Source organism: Cornus florida, unplaced genomic scaffold (assembly GCF_030987335.1).
Source record: "Cornus florida cultivar Cherokee Brave unplaced genomic scaffold, ASM3098733v1 CherokeeBrave_3.0.0_Hap2_Chr01, whole genome shotgun sequence".
NCBI lineage: Eukaryota > Viridiplantae > Streptophyta > Magnoliopsida > Cornales > Cornaceae > Cornus > Cornus florida.
In genome coordinates this window covers 86,629,070-86,647,747 of record NW_026775571.1, presented here as the reverse complement: position 1 = coordinate 86,647,747, position 18,678 = coordinate 86,629,070, and the positions used below count along the sequence as shown (strand labels likewise).

Sequence of the window (18,678 nt, the reverse complement as noted above, 5' to 3'; positions counted from 1 at the left end):
ATATACGAACATGATCATATACAATTACTTAATGGAACTACTGTATACAAATTAATGAATTATTATAGGTTATAAAAGTAAAAAATATTGATATAATGAATATGAAAAAAAAAAAAAAAAAACTTACTAAGCACTCGAAGCATCTTGAAATCAAATTTTTTGGCTAGATCGTCATGATCAACTACTAGCTAATAAGCATATCCTGGTAATAATGAACATGGGATACATGCAAACTCTCAAGAAAATGAACACATAATGCAATTTACAACTTATGAGCAATAGATGAGAAAAAAATTACACCTACAAGCTCAAATTCGGATAAGGAACAAAACCACTGGACATCTTCAATTCAATTATCCCCAAAGCCATTATTCGGATAAGGAACGCTGATTTGGGTACGATCGGGGTATGTATGGGACTAATTTGGTCTTGCGGCAAGGGTTAGGGTTTGTAATTAGTGATGAATGTGTTTGGATTTGTAATTGGTGAGAATGAATCCACGACGTTGCTGAAGATGGTGAGAATGAACCAATTTTAATTTTTGAAAAAAAAAATTATAATAATTTGATTTTTATTTTTTTTGGACACTTGTCTTATATTGATTGGTCCACGTCACAATCAAAGCTCACTAAAATTTATGTGAGTAATGGAAGGTGATTAAGTTTTCTCCAATATCTCAAGCACAATATATACTTAAATGTATAAAAAGCACATAGTATAAAAAGCATAGTAATAACAAATGTTATAATGTTTTATATCATGTATATGTATCGAGAAAATGGTTGTTCATACAAAAATGGTTGTTTTTATAATGTTTTATATCATGTATATATATCTATATATCATGGGAAAATAGTTATTCATACAAAAATAGTTGTTTAAGTGTTCATACGTATATGTATGTATATGTATCCATACAACAATGTTCATGCGTGAATGATTCAACATTCACGTGATTGATTAGGACATAAATAAAATAATGGGTTAAGAAAAACAGTATGATTAATTAGTTCAAAATTTTGATAATTCCAAACTTCACGCTATATATTCAATCCAACATTCATATACAAAATAGAATCAATCATTCAACAAAGTAAAAGATTACAATTGTTTTTGATACTTTAATTATTATTAAAGTTTTCTCTAATATATAAATAAAATATTGATTAAGAAAAACAGTACGATTTAAATTTTGATCACTTCAAACTTCACACCATACATTCAATCTAACATTCATATACAAAATATAATCAATCATTCATATACAACAAAGTAAAAGATGCCGTATCCTTGCCTGAAACGAAAGAAGAAAGTAATGATCTTCCTAAAGTTGTTGTTTAAGTTGTGCTTAGGGTTTAGGAATAATATGATAGTCTTTTATACTGGCAGATATTGTAATTTTATTTTCTCAATGTCTAAAAGAAAAAGTACGCTTGTCATATTGAAAGATTCATTAAACCCATAAACAGCTTCCCGTGTGTATCTAGAAAAGCGTTTTGCCAAAGCTGGAGTCCCAGCTTCTCCAAAACGCTCTTCTAAGAGCAAAAAGCTCTTTTATAAAACTATCCAAACACTCTTCATATTAGCTTCTAAGCCCAGAAAACCAAATGCAGCGTTTAAAAAACGCCAATCCAAACTGGGCCAAAAAATGAATGCATGCATAAGCTCTTTACGCACCATATACAATTCATAAGACCTCAATCCTGACGCAGGTAAATATTAGGTGATACCAACGCAAATTTGGTGCCCTGGGCTTCATTCTGAAAGCAAAATCTCCTTCAATTACACGTTAGAAAGACATTTCTTCCTTGTTGGAAATTCAAAAGCTTACCATGGAAATGAAGCAAGAAACAGAAAGGTCAAAACATAAAAAAAGAAGTCGTCAAAAACTTGAAGAAATGCTTAGAAGGATCTTCCGGAGTCAAAAAGGCCATCAAAGGCGCGCGCTGACACGCTGGAGACACAGTGCAAAATAACTTAGAAGGATCTTCCAGAGTCAGTTTTCTTCTTATGATTAGGGGCCACATGTTCAGCTTCTTCACAAAACCTGTAAAACAAATAAATAAATATAATACAACAAAAAAGGCCAATTTTGAAACAGGTACAGTAAAAACTAAGAACACGGCCCAAAGTAGTAATGATCCAACGAGTCTTACAGCTTCAACTTACATTTCTGCTACTCTCTTTCTTCGGCCAGTAAATGACTTTAACTCTTCAATGCACATAGTGCCAAAACTGTCATTAATGTCACATTTTAACAAATTGCATTTATCTAAAATCCCAGAAGACTCAGCCAAGCCTGGAACATCTGACAAATCCTCAAGTTGTCCTTTAAGATACTGCATCAAAATGAAACCTGAGCAATAGCTCTCGTGTAAGATGTAAATCAAACAAACAACATAATTTCAATCAATTAAAAAAGAGATCTTGCTAATTCTGAACAACTGGAATTCATGGCAAAATAAATTTCGTCCATTCATAAAGGTTAGCGATGTATTGAAATCCTCATCTCTGCATATTTAATCAAAGAAAATGCCTAAATCTTAAATGTGCTGTACAAGTGGCCAATGCACAGGGCCAGGAGCTATTGTTAAAGAAAAGTAGAACTTCTTACTCACTCAATTCTAATTTGTTTGGAAAAGTACATGAAAAGAAGAACTACAATTTTCGAGATCCCTTCAGCTAATTTACATTTGGTGCTCAAGAGGTGAATTCTAAGATCTTACGTAGTTTAAATGCATTGGGTTTCAAACCTAATTACGTCCGGAGTGACTGTTATGATCTTACACGTTCATTCTTCTTTTGCCAAATTTCTTTTTGTTCCAAGTGTTGAACAACTTCTGCATGGCTTATTAGAACAGAAATGCTAAAGATCATACGTGATATGCTATCCCCTCTTCTTTTGCCACATTCCATTTTCATTTTCATTTTCATTTTGTGCTGTATAAATTTTCCATAGATTAATTGAACAGGAATGATGATGGAGATTAAAAGCTGCCCCGTACGCATGTGTCGCACAGGAATCTACCCTATGCTCAAAGGAGTGGCAAGGAAAGATAGATTTTAGAAATTTCTTATTGATTTTAGAAATTATAATAAATATGAGTAAGTTTAATAATATTTTCATTTAGAAATTTCTTATATATTTAAGAAATTTTTTATATCTAGCTTTGTTTAGACTGAGCATAGCTATTTTTCAGCACTGAGCACGGGCAAGGCTACATGTTTTATTAGGGTTCTTTGCAGCCATTTTTTCACTTCTTTTATTTTGTAGCAACTATTTTGGACATTAGAGTTCTTTGGATTGCCCAATATACATGGGCATATGTATTGGATTGGGCACCTTTTTGAAGAATATTGAATATTGAGTTGTTAAAATATAGAATTCTTCTCCCTCAACTCCTCTTCTCTGTTCTCTCTTCTTCTCAATCTCCTCCTCTTCCAGCTCTACATCAATTTAGGTATAGAGCACTACTCTGTCCTACATCAAATGTGGTAGCACGTTAAAGAAGATCTCTGAAGAACACGTGTGGTGCATTGCTTCCTCGAAAAAGCAAGCAATATTTATAGTTGACTTATTTCCTATCTGTTGTTGACACTAGTGAACCGTGAACCACAATCACAATTGTGCAATATAGAAAGGTGATGAAAAGCAAATGCTTCCTGCCAAATCCCTTCTCTAAAACAATTAGATAAAGAACACAAGAATAAGCGGAAGGTATATTTTTGCACTCCCTATCTTCCATAGACTAATTCTCAACATACGTACAAGGAAGTTTTCTACGATGGTACTACCCAAAACAAAATACAAAAAGTAGAAATCTTCTTTCAAGGCCATAACCAAAAATTTTAGAGATTATCAAAGTTTCCAACCATTTATCTACCCAGCAAAACTTGCTTCGTAATTAAAGAATAAAAATGTTCAAGTCACCCAAATCTTTAACTGCAAAAACCTTTTCCTTTTTCACAGGGTTGTTGCTAGATTTATTTCCCTTCCCAGGGCACAGAAAATCCCAGTAACCTTGTCTGTGTGCAAGCTATGGACTTGAGCATAGAAAATTAGAAGAGGAAGCATGTAGGGAGGTTAGCAAGGAAACTCTATCCAGAAGATCCTATTGTATACCAACATGGCAACAGCTAAATTCATATTATATCAAGGAAGAAACACTCTCAATAGAAAGCTCAAATAATTTCCCGCACCGCAAAACAGGAGACAGCTCCTTAATGTCAAAACATCCCCAACACCATGATTTCGACCCAAGTCAAATTAACCATTTAGCAAATGCTACCCTAAAACACCTTAATGTATACTTAATGATCCTCATATGAGAGAGAACACCAAGAATGAGGAAACATATGTGATCCAGGATCACAATCTTTGTGTTAAGAATTTTCTTCAGCTGTAAATCTCTACATAAATCACAAATTATGATTTTGGGAGGGTGGTGGGTAACAATCCTACCCACTTAAAGAGGTTGGCAGTCTCTTCGAAAGCTTCCTTCCTTTATATGCAGAAGAGATATAAAGCATATGTGTAATATATTTAAAGAGGTTGCACTTATTACCCATCTGAATGTGCCCCATGCTTAGACCAATGACAAAAATAGCTCATTTTGACAATTTTACATCGATATGGGTTATAAACCACTACTTCTCCCGGACTACCACATATACAAAAATGGTTACATAAGGATTTTGTAATTCATATTTATTATGCGTGTTTATTGAACAAACAATTGTTGGCATGCTTCTGTTCATGTCAATGAAAGTAAAGTTCATTGGAGTTGTCTTCCGTATTAGCATAAGTGATTCAAAGTGTTCCCTAAATTCTTGGAGAGCCCCTTATTTTTTTTTTTTGATAACTAATTTGGAGAGCTAATTGTAAATCAAAAAACAGAAAGGAAAGGAACAACTTGGACTTCCTTTCATGCAACACCATACAATAGAGCACATTCTAAGACAAGTTGAAGTGAACAATATTTTGAAGGCCAAAGTTGTTGGATAAATGGGTCCACAAGTCATCATGGTAGATCTTTTCCAAGTGATGTTCAAAGGTATATAACATGCTTAATATATTTTTCTCGGAACAAGATGATCAAAGCAGGTTTGCTGATTGAAAAAGTCAAATTCTGGAGTATCTATCGATTGCTACAGACTTGCACAGGAAGAGAACCATCAATTTTTAAAGGACGGATGCTATCACAGAGTGAAACTTTACATGTAGGACTCAAATATAAAAAACTCAGATCAATACTTTAAACTAAGTATTTGAAAGTTCTAGGAGGTATACAAAAATCAAGAACAAGCTATTGAATGTATTCAAATAAGAGAACTCAAGCCAACTGATCGTGATCAATGGCACCAATTGGACAATCTACATTGCTGGCCGGTATAACATCTAAAGAGGGGAAAAAAGAACTACTGATATGTAATTATTCCAAGAAACAAAGTTGCATTGTATTTGTGATTAAGCAGTAAGTATCTTAATATATAAGACTCTCCCTAAAGAACAGAAAAAAATTGGAAAACTAAAATATACGAACATGATCATATAAAATTAGTTAATGGAACTACTGTATACAAATTAATGAATTATTATAGGTTATAAAAGTAAACAATATTGATATAATAAAAAAACTTACTAAGCACTCGAAGCATCTTCAAATCAAATTTTTTGGCTAGATCGTCATGGCCAACTACTTTTGCTCGCTGGAGGACCAGTGTTTTTAAGCTAATAAGCATATCCTGGTGATAATGAACATGGGATACATGCAAACTCTCAAGAAAATGAACACATAATGCAATTTACAAGTTGTGGAGCAATGGATGAGAAAAAAATTACACTTACAAGCTCAGATTCGGATAAGGAACAAAGCCACTGGACATCTTCAATCCGATTACCCGCCAAAGCCATCATTCGGATAAGGAACGCTGATTTGGGTACGATCGGGGTATGTATGGGACTAATTTGGTCTTGCGGCAAGGGTTTGGGTTTGTAATTAGTGATGAATGTGTTTGGGTTTGTAATTGGTGAGAATGAATCGACGTTGCTAAAGATGGTGAGAATGAACCGAGCTCAAATCAACCTCTGTAAACCGATCATCGATCTTCGCCTGTAAATCAGTGGGCTTTTCCCTTCAAATCAAGCTCTATAAACCGGTCATCTTCTTCGCCTGGGGCTGTGTATGGCACTTTCTGTGTGAGGGCGGGTCTGATGGGGAAGAGGGAGAAGATAGGGTTTAAGAGCAATGGGTCAAACCGAGTACTTAGACAATACTTCACTTAATTGGAAATGAAGGAAGGAAAGGGAAGGAGAGGCTTGGTGTGTGATTTCAGATGCCAATTTTTCCCTTGATTAGTTGATGTAGCAGTTGCAGAGAGAGAGGGACGGCGAACCGCGAACCGGAATTGGAACAGCGGCGATGGAAACTGATATGGGTTTTGATCGATATGGGTTTTGATTCTTTGAACAATCTGGGTTTTTAGTTTTTGAACAATCTGGGTTTTGCAGTAGTTTGTAGTTGCAGAGAGAGAGAGACAGAGAGAGAGAAGTTCGGCTGTGTAGTTGCAGAGAGAGAGAGAGAGAGGGGTTCGGCGTTGAGAACGAGAACAGAGATGGAAAGCTATATATATATATATATATATATAAGGAGACAAATAAATATATATATATATATAAATAAATTTATATTTTAAAATATAAAAAAGCATAATAGTAAATTTATAAAAATAATTTTCTTTCCTATCTTTCCTTGAACATGATTATTATCCTTTCCTTCCTTAATCAACCAAACACAATACCAAATTAAAATTATCCTTCCTTTTCCTTTCTTTCCCTTTCTTTTATAACTAATGTTATTATTTCTCTTCAAACCCACCCTGCCAAACACAGCCTTAGGGCGGGTCTGATAGGAGAAGAGGGATAAGATAGGGTTTAAGAGCAAGGGGTCAAACCGAGTAGTTAGACAATACTTCACTTGATTTTAATTTTTGAAAAAAAATTAAAAAACTTAATTTTATTTTTATTTTTTTGAAAACTTGTAACAGTTCAATTTATTTATTTATTGTATTATTATTATTATTAAATTTTTTAATTTTTTATATTATAATCAATGTTAACTTCGTTCATACATACATTAAAATGGACATATTGTTTTGGTATGAAAACTCAACCCATTTAATTAAATTTTGACTAATTTGATTAAACGAGTTAATTCATTTAATTAAATCCAGACTTACTTGATCCACTTCAACTTCTATAATATTTTAAAGTTCAAAATAAAATAAAATTTAAAATCCAAGTAAGTTAATTGTCAGTAATCCGGTTAACCAACTCTCAATAGTAGCTCTCTTATTATAATGAAATGAAACATTGAGTCATTATATAATTTTCATTCAATATTTTTTAAAAAAAGAATTTGTTACATTTGTATTTTGTAATTAAAATATATATACACAAAACAAGTTAGTGTTGTGTTACAACTCTACAAAATCCATTTCATTTCAATAAACAAATTAGAGCAATTGTGTCATGACACTTAAAAAAGTTAACAAGCATGTCATTTTCCATGTAAAGTGCTCTTGACACAAATAATATTAGGTGAAATAATTTGAAGGGAAAAAAATAGAACAAAAAATTAGGTGAAATAATTTGAATGTTCATTTACAGAGAAAATTCTAACATTGATTTGAGTAAAAACGAAGACTCATTACAATAGAATTCATGGAGTAAATCTCAATGGGAATACATGGTTGAAAGTAATAATACCTTTCTAGAAAAATCAAATCGAAAAAAATTAAATTATAATTACACCTTTTCTTCACAATAGAACCTTCAAGAGAATAAGGCAATAATACAAGTTTTCTTCTTAAAAAAATGGACTGCCTGTCACTGATTTATATATGGATTTCCTCTTTCGATATAACTGTTCTTTCCAATGATGGATCTTAGCATCAACTCTTGCAGATAACCCAATGTGAGTTGTCTTCTTGGAGTTTTGTTGTTCCCTCAGCCACATAGGTTTCTCCGTAATGTCTTTCTTACAATACTTCATTTCTTGGATCACATGATCATCCATGGGATAGAACGACCGTTGAATAACAATGTGTATGAAGTGTGGGGAGAGAGAAACAATTATCACAAGCAATGTAACAATCCAATACTTTGGCGCAGGCCCAAGGGCTTCAGTGAGGAGGTGAAATCCGCCGTGTGAATGTATGGGAGGGAGTGCACCATAGAGCAGCAAGAAGACGTACCAGCATAAGATGCTTCCCCAGATGAAGAAATGGTGAATCCAAGTGAAGTGGTTGATGATAAGAGCAATTTGACAGTTGACAGTCCAGATTACGCATGTATATATAATGGCACCGATATGTGCAACGTCTGCCACCTCCCCATCTTCTCGGAAAGCATCTGGGGAAAGTACATAGATGTTTATCATGAAGATGGCTACAGAAGCCAACATGCCATTCAATATCCAACCAACAATGCGATTCCAGCTGAAGTTGACATTCTTTTGTCCTTGTTGATAAAGGGCCGGAAACTATTCCATTGACAAGAAGAAAATTGCATTAGGTGTAGACTTAATAGAAACAATGCTTCAAGAGGAATTAATCTGTCATTTTTTTTTTTCCTGTTACCAAATAGATTGTATTTAAATGCAGTTCCAATCATAGAGGTCCATCATTTTATAGCAAAATAAATAATGAGAATTAAGGTCCAGCTTATATCAATTGCTCACTGACTCATTACATCACACCACATCATAGTATGGTCAGGTTTCAGCCGTATAACTGCAAATGGAGTTTAGTAAGTCAATAGTTTAGCCTTTTATGGGTGAAATGAATGTATCAATCCCTCATCCAAAAGATACTAATGTGTGTTGTGTTCCAACACCGGAGCAATAGAGGAGTTACCGGGACAATCTATGCGTGATTCTGGTCTAATGAGTACATGTGCATATGTGTGTTAATGCGAATCCACATTTACATGTGAATGTGTGTGTGTATGTGTGTATGTGTGTGTTTGCTGCCCCCACCCACTCCTGATCCCAACATCCCAGGCTTCCCAGCGCGAGAATGTTATGTATCTTGTGTTCAGACACCAGAGTGAAAGAGGAGTTAACATGACAATCTGAGAGGACTTCGGTTTTTGAAGTGTGAATGTGCATACGCGTGTGGGTGTGCATGCGCAAATGCTGAGCATACATTTATGTTATTTTGATCTTTTTACCTGCAGGCAGACATCTGATGAAACATCCTGCTCAAGGACTCCCAATGCTATAACTGGCAAGGACGTCAAGATGACATTGAACGTTACCATATACCAATCATCATATAAAGCATTTCCAGAGAAATTTGTGTATACTTCGTAGTAGAACAGAGTAAGGCCAAAAGCTATGTTCTTGTACACAAAGTAGAGAATCTACAGCAAGGGAAGAAAAATTAAAGTCCGAACTGGATATCAAATAAATAAATAAATAAAATTGAGACACTGAAGTTTTACCATCTTGGAGATTCTTTTGTAACACCAATGCCCATGAACTATAAGTAACCGTTCCAGGAAACGAAATTGAGGCAATGAAAAGTCGCTTGCCATGGCTGCCTGCAAATGACATTCCATGAAAACATTCAACAATGCAGAAAAACACATCTATGCAACTATTGTCACATTTATATCATTTGAATGGAGAATTCACATCGACATAATACTTTTCTCCCATTCTACAGCTCTTTAGGCAATTCTTTCGGAGGATCCATTTGCTTCTTGTAGTTTGTAATATAATTACACCTCTCTAGAAATGAGAAAAACTAATAATGTTATGACTGAGTTACGAACAAATATTTTATTAACATGGACTTTTGGAAATTAAAAATCCATTTTTGGCTTGAATCGAATCTATATGCAAGGTCTTACTAACTGGTGATTAAACTATTAAATGATAACTACTTTAAATGCCAATGCGTATGCAGTATGGTTTTGGCAAGGATTAGAAAATTTTGTATACAGCATGGGCGTGTGCGTGTGCGTGTGTGTGGATATTACAGCCACTCACAGAAGCACTATGAACCTTAATTGGACATCTTTCTTAAAGATTCCACTAATTGTCAAACAACAGAGATTTTGAAAGAACTTCAATACCTACAAGCCAAAAACCAGTTTTTCCTGATTCCAAACTGTTAGCATATCCATCAAATGAGAAAAAGCAACTGTATATTAAAGTGCTAATAATTTATTCAATTTTGATCTATAAGCAACAAAAGCACGAAAAACATTTCATCTTATTGTTAAGATAAAATACAATAAAGAACACTTTCAATCAGAAGGTGAACAAACTTGGGCTTACCTGCATCCCTTCCATGCCACTGATACCTACTCCAATATCAGCTTCTTGAATCATGCCAACATCATTTGCCCCGTCACCGATTGCCAAGGTGGTCTTGCCAGTGTATTCCTTAACCAATCGAGTAATCTGCAAATGCCATTTGCACAGTTAACCTTCTTGAAACATGCATGGACAAACATTAAAAACTACTTGTGCATACGGTTAACAAGGTATCATGTCATTTTATGCATCTAATACTTCAAATATGCAATAACACATTATATGATCTACAAGTATTAATATGAAGAAAGAGATTCTGCTATAACAAAAGGAGATGGAAAACAGAAAATGAAGGAGATATACGGGAAGCACAATTAATAAAACGAATAAGATATTACAAAGGAGAAAAGATGCAAGTAACAGGATAATATTGAATAATAATAATTATTAGCTAAAATTCGATAACATGACTGCCATTATTTTGAATACTCCAATGATCAAACGAAATCCATTCCAATATTATTTTAAAAATCAGTAGACTTATTTGATTTCATTGGTACATAAAAATCAAACAATACTAAACCCCAAGGGGTTGGCCTAGTTGGAAAAGACTTGGACCCTAGTGCCTCATGAAGTATTAGGTCTCAGGATCGATTCCTGCTAGGTGAAAACAATTCCTTGGAGGGGGGTGTGTGAGTACCAACTAAAAAACGAAAAAAAAAAAAAAAAAAAAAAAAGTATTTTTAAGTTATGTATTGCCTACCAAGGCTTTCTGTTTCGGAGACACACGACAGCATATGACAGAAGCACAATGAACTGCCAATCGTAAGAACTGATCCTTTACGTCACCTCTCAAAGCAATTTCAAGAGCTCTCCCATCTACGACCAAAGAAAAAGGAGAATCCTTGTTGCCTTCTCCACAGATCACTTGATAAGAACTTTCAATCTGACGTAAAATGTCTTCTTTCATGGCCTGAAAAATTAGAAAAAATGGAAGTCACCATTACCAACTCAGAATATTTTATATAAAACAAAAAAAATTATAGTTAACCACATTGCAAAGCCACAATGCCCCAGTACTAGCAATAAAGAGTAATTTTAAAATTCCAAATTTTATTTCTCCGTCTTCTTCTTAAGAAGCAAATGGTGCTGAAATTACATGTCTATAGCCTTGGAAATAGCATTTCACCTTCACTTGATTGTAAGATTCACCTTCTTCGCTCAAATTCAAATGAAATTGTCTCATATCGCGCCGAAGTAAACTGCAAGCAAATCTGCCAGGTCGATGGAAACGTAAAATGAATTAAAAGATTCAGATGCTACAAAGCTTACTGTAAAATCCACTTTTTCCTTTTAATGCTTTAGAAAGGGTGTAACATTTTTGAAGCTAAAGTAAACTATAAAACAGTCACTTGTCTCACCCAACATTAACTGCAGTCTCCTTCTTGTCACCAGTGAGCAGCCATATCTTCAGTCCTGCTTGAGCTAGTTTATCTATGCACTCAGGAACCTGATATTAATGTTGATAGAATCATTATGAGAACTTTCATACTGTTGGTAGCCATGAATAGTTTTAAGCCAAGTAAGTCTACTCTGACCTAAGTGGCAAAATGTATGGATAGTTTCATGCATCATGTCAAGAAAAAAGCAAGGTTATAACTTGACATTATAATTTTATAGAGAATGTGCTCACTCCCCCTTGTACTCCTTTGTCGCTTGTGGCAATTGTGAACCAAAATGAACTGTTGAAATCAAACCAGAGGGGATTCTTTCTAGGCAAATTAACTCCCTCACACCGGGTGGGACAAAAGTTTGGTGAGAGAGAAAGTAACCATTACAAAGAAGGTGGATATTCAGATTCCAGATATCTCTGGTACTTATTACTGAGGCAATCTCGTAGATATCAGCTTTTGTAACAGTTTTGGCTCCAAAAGATATCCAAATTAGATCCAAAATTTTTGGAACCTCAAAGAATTTTTATCGAAATGTCAAAGCAGTGAACTTTATTACGTTTGGGTCACAAAATTTCTTCATTAAAATCCAAACCCAAGTCTAGATAGAACACTTCATAAGTTCATATACAAAGCCAACTCTAGATAGAACCCCTCACATAGTGCCTTCTCCAATGTTTCTATTTAAGAAGCATGGACAGGGATACAAGATATAAAACAACACAACATGGACATGCCAATGCTACGATCTTAAGAGACTAGGACATGGAGACGAAGGTAAAATATATATTGTTACTTACAGAATTTATATTATATACTACTAAAGTTACTGTAGGACAACTACATCTAGCATTCTGTGATTATAAAATCATAATGAACCTTGTTATAAACAGAATGACTTGGTATACACTGCATGTGTGTGTTTATATATGTACGTAGATATATATTGGTATATAAATTTGTATATGTACAGATACTTTGATGACTTCTCTTCTGCTACAAATGCCAACTCCTTAAATAAAAGCTGTCTACATCTCCTCTTTTTTTAATATAATCAGATAATTCTTTTTGATCTTTTAATTTAATTTTTCTTACAGTTTTTTTCAAAGCTAAATGACAATCTTATCCAATGTCATAAGGTTCATTAGTCACATGTTAGAGAGTATGAGAAGTGTCGACTATGTCTACACGTTCAGATCATACATTCAAAACGAGTAGACACATATCCAGAAGAATTTGAGAAGTGCAAGTATTTGGGAACATGGCTTCTCTTTTGTTTCTGTGCAGCAATTTTACATCTTTTCTGGTGGACACACACGATATATATATACACACACAGACACAGACGAAAACTAACCCCTTTCTGTAATTTGTCTTCAACTGCTACAGCTCCAAGCAGAATCAAGTCTTTCTCAATCATTTCAGAGGCACTCATTAGTAATTCTTCTCTTTGAGGACCTATTGTAGCCTTAGCTTTTGTAAATATTGAGTTCCATTGTTCATACTCAGTTGCCTCAATTATTCGATATGCAAATGCCATAGTGCGCAAGCCATCTTCTGCATAGTTTGAAAGGTGCATACTTGTTGCCAGTTGATATGTCCTACCATTATCTGCAAGCCTATCAAAGATAATGCTGAAAACCAAAACCAGTAGAAAAATTAGATTAAAAATATATATATATATATGGAATTTTTAGACTACTGCAATCTCTAATTAGAGAAACATTGGAGGCTTATTCAATTCTAATTGTTTCCTTTCAGCTTGTGAGCCCTCTGAAGCTGCAGGATTGATCCAATAGTTTGATTAGCCAGAGTTTGTTTTATATTTCGTATTTAGTTTATAAAATAATTAGTCACTTACCAAGAAAAAAATAATCTAAAGATGTCAGACATACGATTCAGGAAGCCTGTGTTATGGCCAAGCTTTATCTTATTTTGTATGCATGAGCCCCCCAACTTAACTTGAGAGAGAGAGAGAGAGGTGGTGATGTCCTAAACTTAATTGTCTCGAGTATTCTGAATATAAGCACTTCTTTTTAAACCAACATCTACTCATGCTAAATTTCTGGATTAAATTACTGAAACAAGATAACATACTTGTCAGCGCCCTTGCAAAGGAGAAAGATCTGACCATCTTCATCGCTTACTATGACAGACATCCTCTTCCTGGTGCTACAGTACTCTAACAGATTTAGAAGTTTATATTCCCTGAAAATAACTTCGATACGTAAGATAACTATATATTATAACTTGAAGAAAGAATATGATCATCAGAAAGGATGAAAACCACAAACTTAAGTAAGTTTTTACCTCTCTACCTCCAATCCAGAAGATGGGTCAAGCTCTTTAAGAAGCATTACAGACTGAGTCCTCCGGTAAAACTTGAATCCAAACTCTTGTGAAGCAATCAAGAAGGCTGCTTCCTCAGGAGACTCTGCCTCATACTTCAGTTTATCAGTTTGATCATCTCCAACTGGTATGCCTGTATGACACAGAGCCATAACTCTGAAGAACATTGTCATGTCAGTTAAATTAGATCTATGCATCCAATGTTTGTTCATGAGCCTATCGTCCCTGAAGTTGAAACCCTTTATAACAGCTTCTTTCTCGGAAATAGAAACTTTTGAATTTCCTGTACCTAAATTTTCAACAGCTTGTTTGCAACCTGGAACAGCCTTTTCTAAGCCAGCCTCAGCAACAGTAGACTCCAACATTTCAAAGCTTCTAGGAGTGGAATCTGACCCATCAAAACTAAACCGGTATTTCTCAACATCAATATTCATCCGTTTAGAAACTGCAAGATCAACTTCAGTTATCTCACCCCCGTATGAAATCCCTTCAATTGAACATTTCCTGAACTCCATCTGATTACAAGTCAATGTCCCTGTCTTGTCTGACAGAATCATTTCTACCTGACCGAGTTCCTCGTTTAAGTTTGAAGTACGAGCTATGACTGATTTGCATGTTACATCATCATACAGTTCTATATCCTTGTCAATGAGCATGGCTTGTAGAACTTTGACAACTTCAATGGATACATAGAGAGAAATTGGAATCAAGTAACCATACAATATGAGGGCCCTTATAAATTGAAGAAACCCTGAGTAAACAAGGTCGGATGGATTGAACAATGAATCATCTTCTTCCTCCAAACGAAGGTACCACAACTTTTTTATTTCAGATTTTGTGAAACATGCAGCCCCAATGGAGGTTACTAATGAAAGCAAAACCAACATAGAGAAGAGAACAAAAATTACATAGTCCATCTTTCTTTCTATCCGGCTACGCTTAGATGGTGATCTTGTGGAATTCCTTATCACTTTTGTATCAGGTCCACTAAAGATCACAACTCCATAAATGTAATCAGTGTTTCTAAGTTTTGAGTCTCTTAGAAGCAATTGAGCTGGGCACAAAGGATATGACTCATTTTGGAACTCCAAATTCCCCACAAAAGTGTAAAGGCTGGGATTTGGGTCCTCACAGCGTATTGTGGCATTGAATTTACTGAACTCTGCATCCTCATTCAGACCAAGTGTGGCCTCTAAGCATCTCTTAACTTTCAAATTGGTTTCTCCATCAAGGTTCATGGTCTCTACGTAACAAATTCCATCCTCATAGCCAGAAGATAACAATAGAAGATCGCTTGGAAAATATTCATTCTTACTAACTTTGACAACATCTCCCACACAAAGCAATTTCCATGCTTTTTCCACGAATAAACCATTACCTACATGAACCTTTACTGTTCGAGAATTTACGTTCAGATCCTGTAAATCACCGTTAAACAAAATGATTTAGCGTACACAATATATTCAGTAAAAGGCTATACCAAAATTGGAATTTTTTTAATAAACCATCAGTAATCAATAGCAGTACTGTTGTTCGGTTCTATAAGATAAAAATAATAATATCGATGCACTTGAACACAATGGATTGAGATGAATCATGAATGGCCTCATAATTCAAATTTCTAACCTAGAAACCTTAACTATTTTAGCATTTCGAACGACAGTGAGTGGAACACTGAAAGGTATGCTTGTTGGATGCCGTTCTGGCACTGGCATTCTTGTTCTTGTTTGTTTTGTACAGAGGCTGCCATACTGGACACATACGCTTACATCTATATTCCAAGTACATAATTCAAAAGAATATTTCAAGTCAGTTTCCTAAATTATTAACTTGATATAGACCAATGCTTGAAACCTACAGGTATATGGTGGCATTAAGACAATTTAGCAGTTATTGCATGTTCCGTGTTTGTTTTTTTCCTTTGCTCCTTTGGGCTGGATGGGGAAGAGGGGTGAGAGGTTACTCATGAAATAAAAGATGGACCAGATGGTAGAGAGGCATATTTTTTTTAAAGCTAAACTTCCGACTAGCTATTCAAGCAGAAATTACATTTCACTTCTTCCAAAAGAAAATATAATATATGTAGAATCCAGAATTGGACGATCTGACAATTCGAATATGCAACTGAAGGGAAAATTCTTTACGTTCATCAGCCAAATAGAAAAGAAAAAAAGATCAATATATGATGAACCATAGAATCAAATTGAAAAGTTACTGTAGATATGGATAGAGAAACTAGAAACTAAAAAAGGAGTCATACAAACTAGAAATTTTTTTTTTTATCAGTGTATTAAGAAATGTATATTGTGAAAACATAGGAAACATTTGAATTAACTAGAGGACTAAGCTACAATTGCAGGAAATAAGTGAGTTAACTACATTTGCTTAAAATCTACCTGCAAAAACCTTCTCCAGTCCTCCACTGCCTCTTTAAGCATGCTAATCCCGACAACAAATACCAAGGGAGCAATCAAGCTTACCTCGGAAAATGGGGCCAACCGAAAGACAGACAACACTGCTGCTAAAAGAAAATAAAGATTTGCAATCCTGCGGAATTGCTCAAATAGTGCTTTAGGAAGAAAAGTAACAAAATTGTACTTAGTAGTGGATACATAGTTTTTGGGGTACTTATGTGGTTTGATCTTGTGTAGCTGAGATTCATTACAGAATACCACCCGAGAGAATCCTGGCTGACCGAGGCGCTGCTGAGCACGGTCATCATCGGCCGAATTGGGTCGGAAGCATGAAAAGGTATACAATTTGCTCCAATTTAACTTCCCCTTTGTTCTCCCAGATGACTCTGGCATCCTTTCCGAGTCTTTTGAGTTTGTGCTCGTTCTTTCTCTGAACTAGATAGAGCTTTCCATCATAAATTACAAGAAAATCATACTTTGACGGAAGTCATATCACCAAAATGAAAATGCAAAGCCAACTCTCATAAGTCAAAAGCCAAACAGCTGGAAGTTATGACACTCAAGAGCCTATTCTGAGATAAAACTGTGAATTTAAACAATACCCAAACTAACTGGATTTGAGCTGCATTCAGCATTTGCACAGCCAAGACACATCTTAAATTGTCTTTTACATATGGTTGTTCCTTCTCTCTGCTGTCCATTTATGCCCTCAGCTCACAACCAACACTCGAGCCAAAGAGATAGATTACCAAAGCTGAACTTTGGACTTTCTTGGATCTAGCAGCCCTTCCATTTGCTGTACTTCACGCGTAAAGTTGTAAACAACAATTTCTTTCCAAACCGAAGTGCCACCAATATTTTTTTTTTCTTTTTTTTTTTTTTTTAATCTTTCCTGAAATTTAAAGAAAATGTGCATACACCCATAATATTGTCTGTATCAGTGCCACCAAAATTTTGGACCCCCTGGATATATAAAAATTCAACCTACGACTCACTAAACTATACTACACAACACATGCATAGTTTATGTAACCCAATGATTCAATATTCAAAAATCAAAACCATTCCTTGAAGAAGTCTCAATTCATCTTACCACTTAATAAACTATGCATAAAAAACACACCCACAATCCATGGGAATCCATTATTAAACTAAGCCAATGAAGTGATAATCATGAGGAATTGCCTCTAGATTTGAGCAACAAATCAAGCCAGCCAAACGTGAAAAGAGGTTCAGTGGTGAAGTCAACAAGCCCATTTTGGTGACTACTAAAATACTCCAATCTGACATGAGTTCCCTACATAGAATCATCTTTGGATATTCATAATATTACATTTTTCCTTATTGGGTGTTGTAGGAATCATATAAAACTAATGAATCTTCCATTTAATTTAAAATCATCATCTGAAAGGTCATACCCACATGAAATAATAATGGGATTTGCCGGCCACTACAGTGGAGCAAAAAGAGGGAGATTTGGGGAAGAAAGAGGCTGAAATAGAGAATCCACAGAAGATAAGTCATAGGTCTCAAAGAGTAACTTATTTAAAAAAAAAAATTTTAATCAATGCCCATATAAAAGAAAATTACTTTTCCTTGATCATGTCGCAGGCATGGAAATAAAAGAAAATCCATTTACCTCGAAAGGAACGGCCACTAGTTTCAAACTGACGGTAAACTACCAATATAACCATCTTGCTCAAACATAGTATTCATCATAAATTATCCTTTCAACAAGAAACAGTTGGCATATGAAGAGTGTCGCCAACCTTTATCGTTTCCAGTGCACTGCGACGCCGGCAGCGTCCACTGCACTGAAGAAGATTTTAGTTCGAATAGCACAGTAGCATCTTCATCAAATTATCTTAGAAACAAAATTCAAAGATTTTAGTTCAAATAGCACAGTAGCATCTCATCAAATTATCTTAGAAACAAAATTCAACGAGAAACAGTCGGCAAATTGGCTTATGTTAAGTGCCGCCAACCTTTATTCTTTTCAGTGCACTGCGACGCTCGCAGCGTCCACTGCCCTGAAGAAGATTTTAGTTCGAATGGCATAGTGGTATCCACACTGATGAAAGGAAATAATTTCTACAAAAGTGTTTGAAAATTGACAAGCCCACTAATCCCATAAAAGCA

The 18,678-nt window shown here is 34.9% G+C and overlaps 2 protein-coding genes across 2 annotated transcripts; both read right to left on the bottom strand.

The window, feature by feature from the left end:
- Window positions 1–1,681: 1,681 nt before the first annotated feature.
- LOC132304566 (uncharacterized) lies at window positions 1,682–6,607 on the bottom strand. The gene is made up of 4 exons (XM_059802325.1): window positions 5,849–6,607; window positions 5,643–5,745; window positions 2,170–2,356; window positions 1,682–2,047 (listed from the first exon to the last, which is right to left on the bottom strand). Exons 1-4 carry the CDS (start codon window positions 5,915–5,917, stop codon window positions 1,978–1,980), a joined length of 429 nt encoding a protein of 142 aa, XP_059658308.1. The 5' UTR covers window positions 5,918–6,607; the 3' UTR covers window positions 1,682–1,977.
- A 1,108-nt stretch (window positions 6,608–7,715) lies between these two features.
- Window positions 7,716–16,932, bottom strand: LOC132276793 (probable phospholipid-transporting ATPase 5). The gene is made up of 11 exons (XM_059778406.1): window positions 16,522–16,932; window positions 14,087–15,543; window positions 13,874–13,984; window positions 13,134–13,410; window positions 11,747–11,835; window positions 11,515–11,599; window positions 11,089–11,298; window positions 10,407–10,472; window positions 9,506–9,604; window positions 9,233–9,424; window positions 7,716–8,543 (listed from the first exon to the last, which is right to left on the bottom strand). The coding sequence occupies exons 1-11, from the start codon at window positions 16,930–16,932 to the stop codon at window positions 7,869–7,871; spliced, it is 3,672 nt and encodes a 1,223-aa protein (XP_059634389.1). The 3' UTR covers window positions 7,716–7,868.
- Between the last annotated feature and the right edge of the window lie 1,746 nt (window positions 16,933–18,678).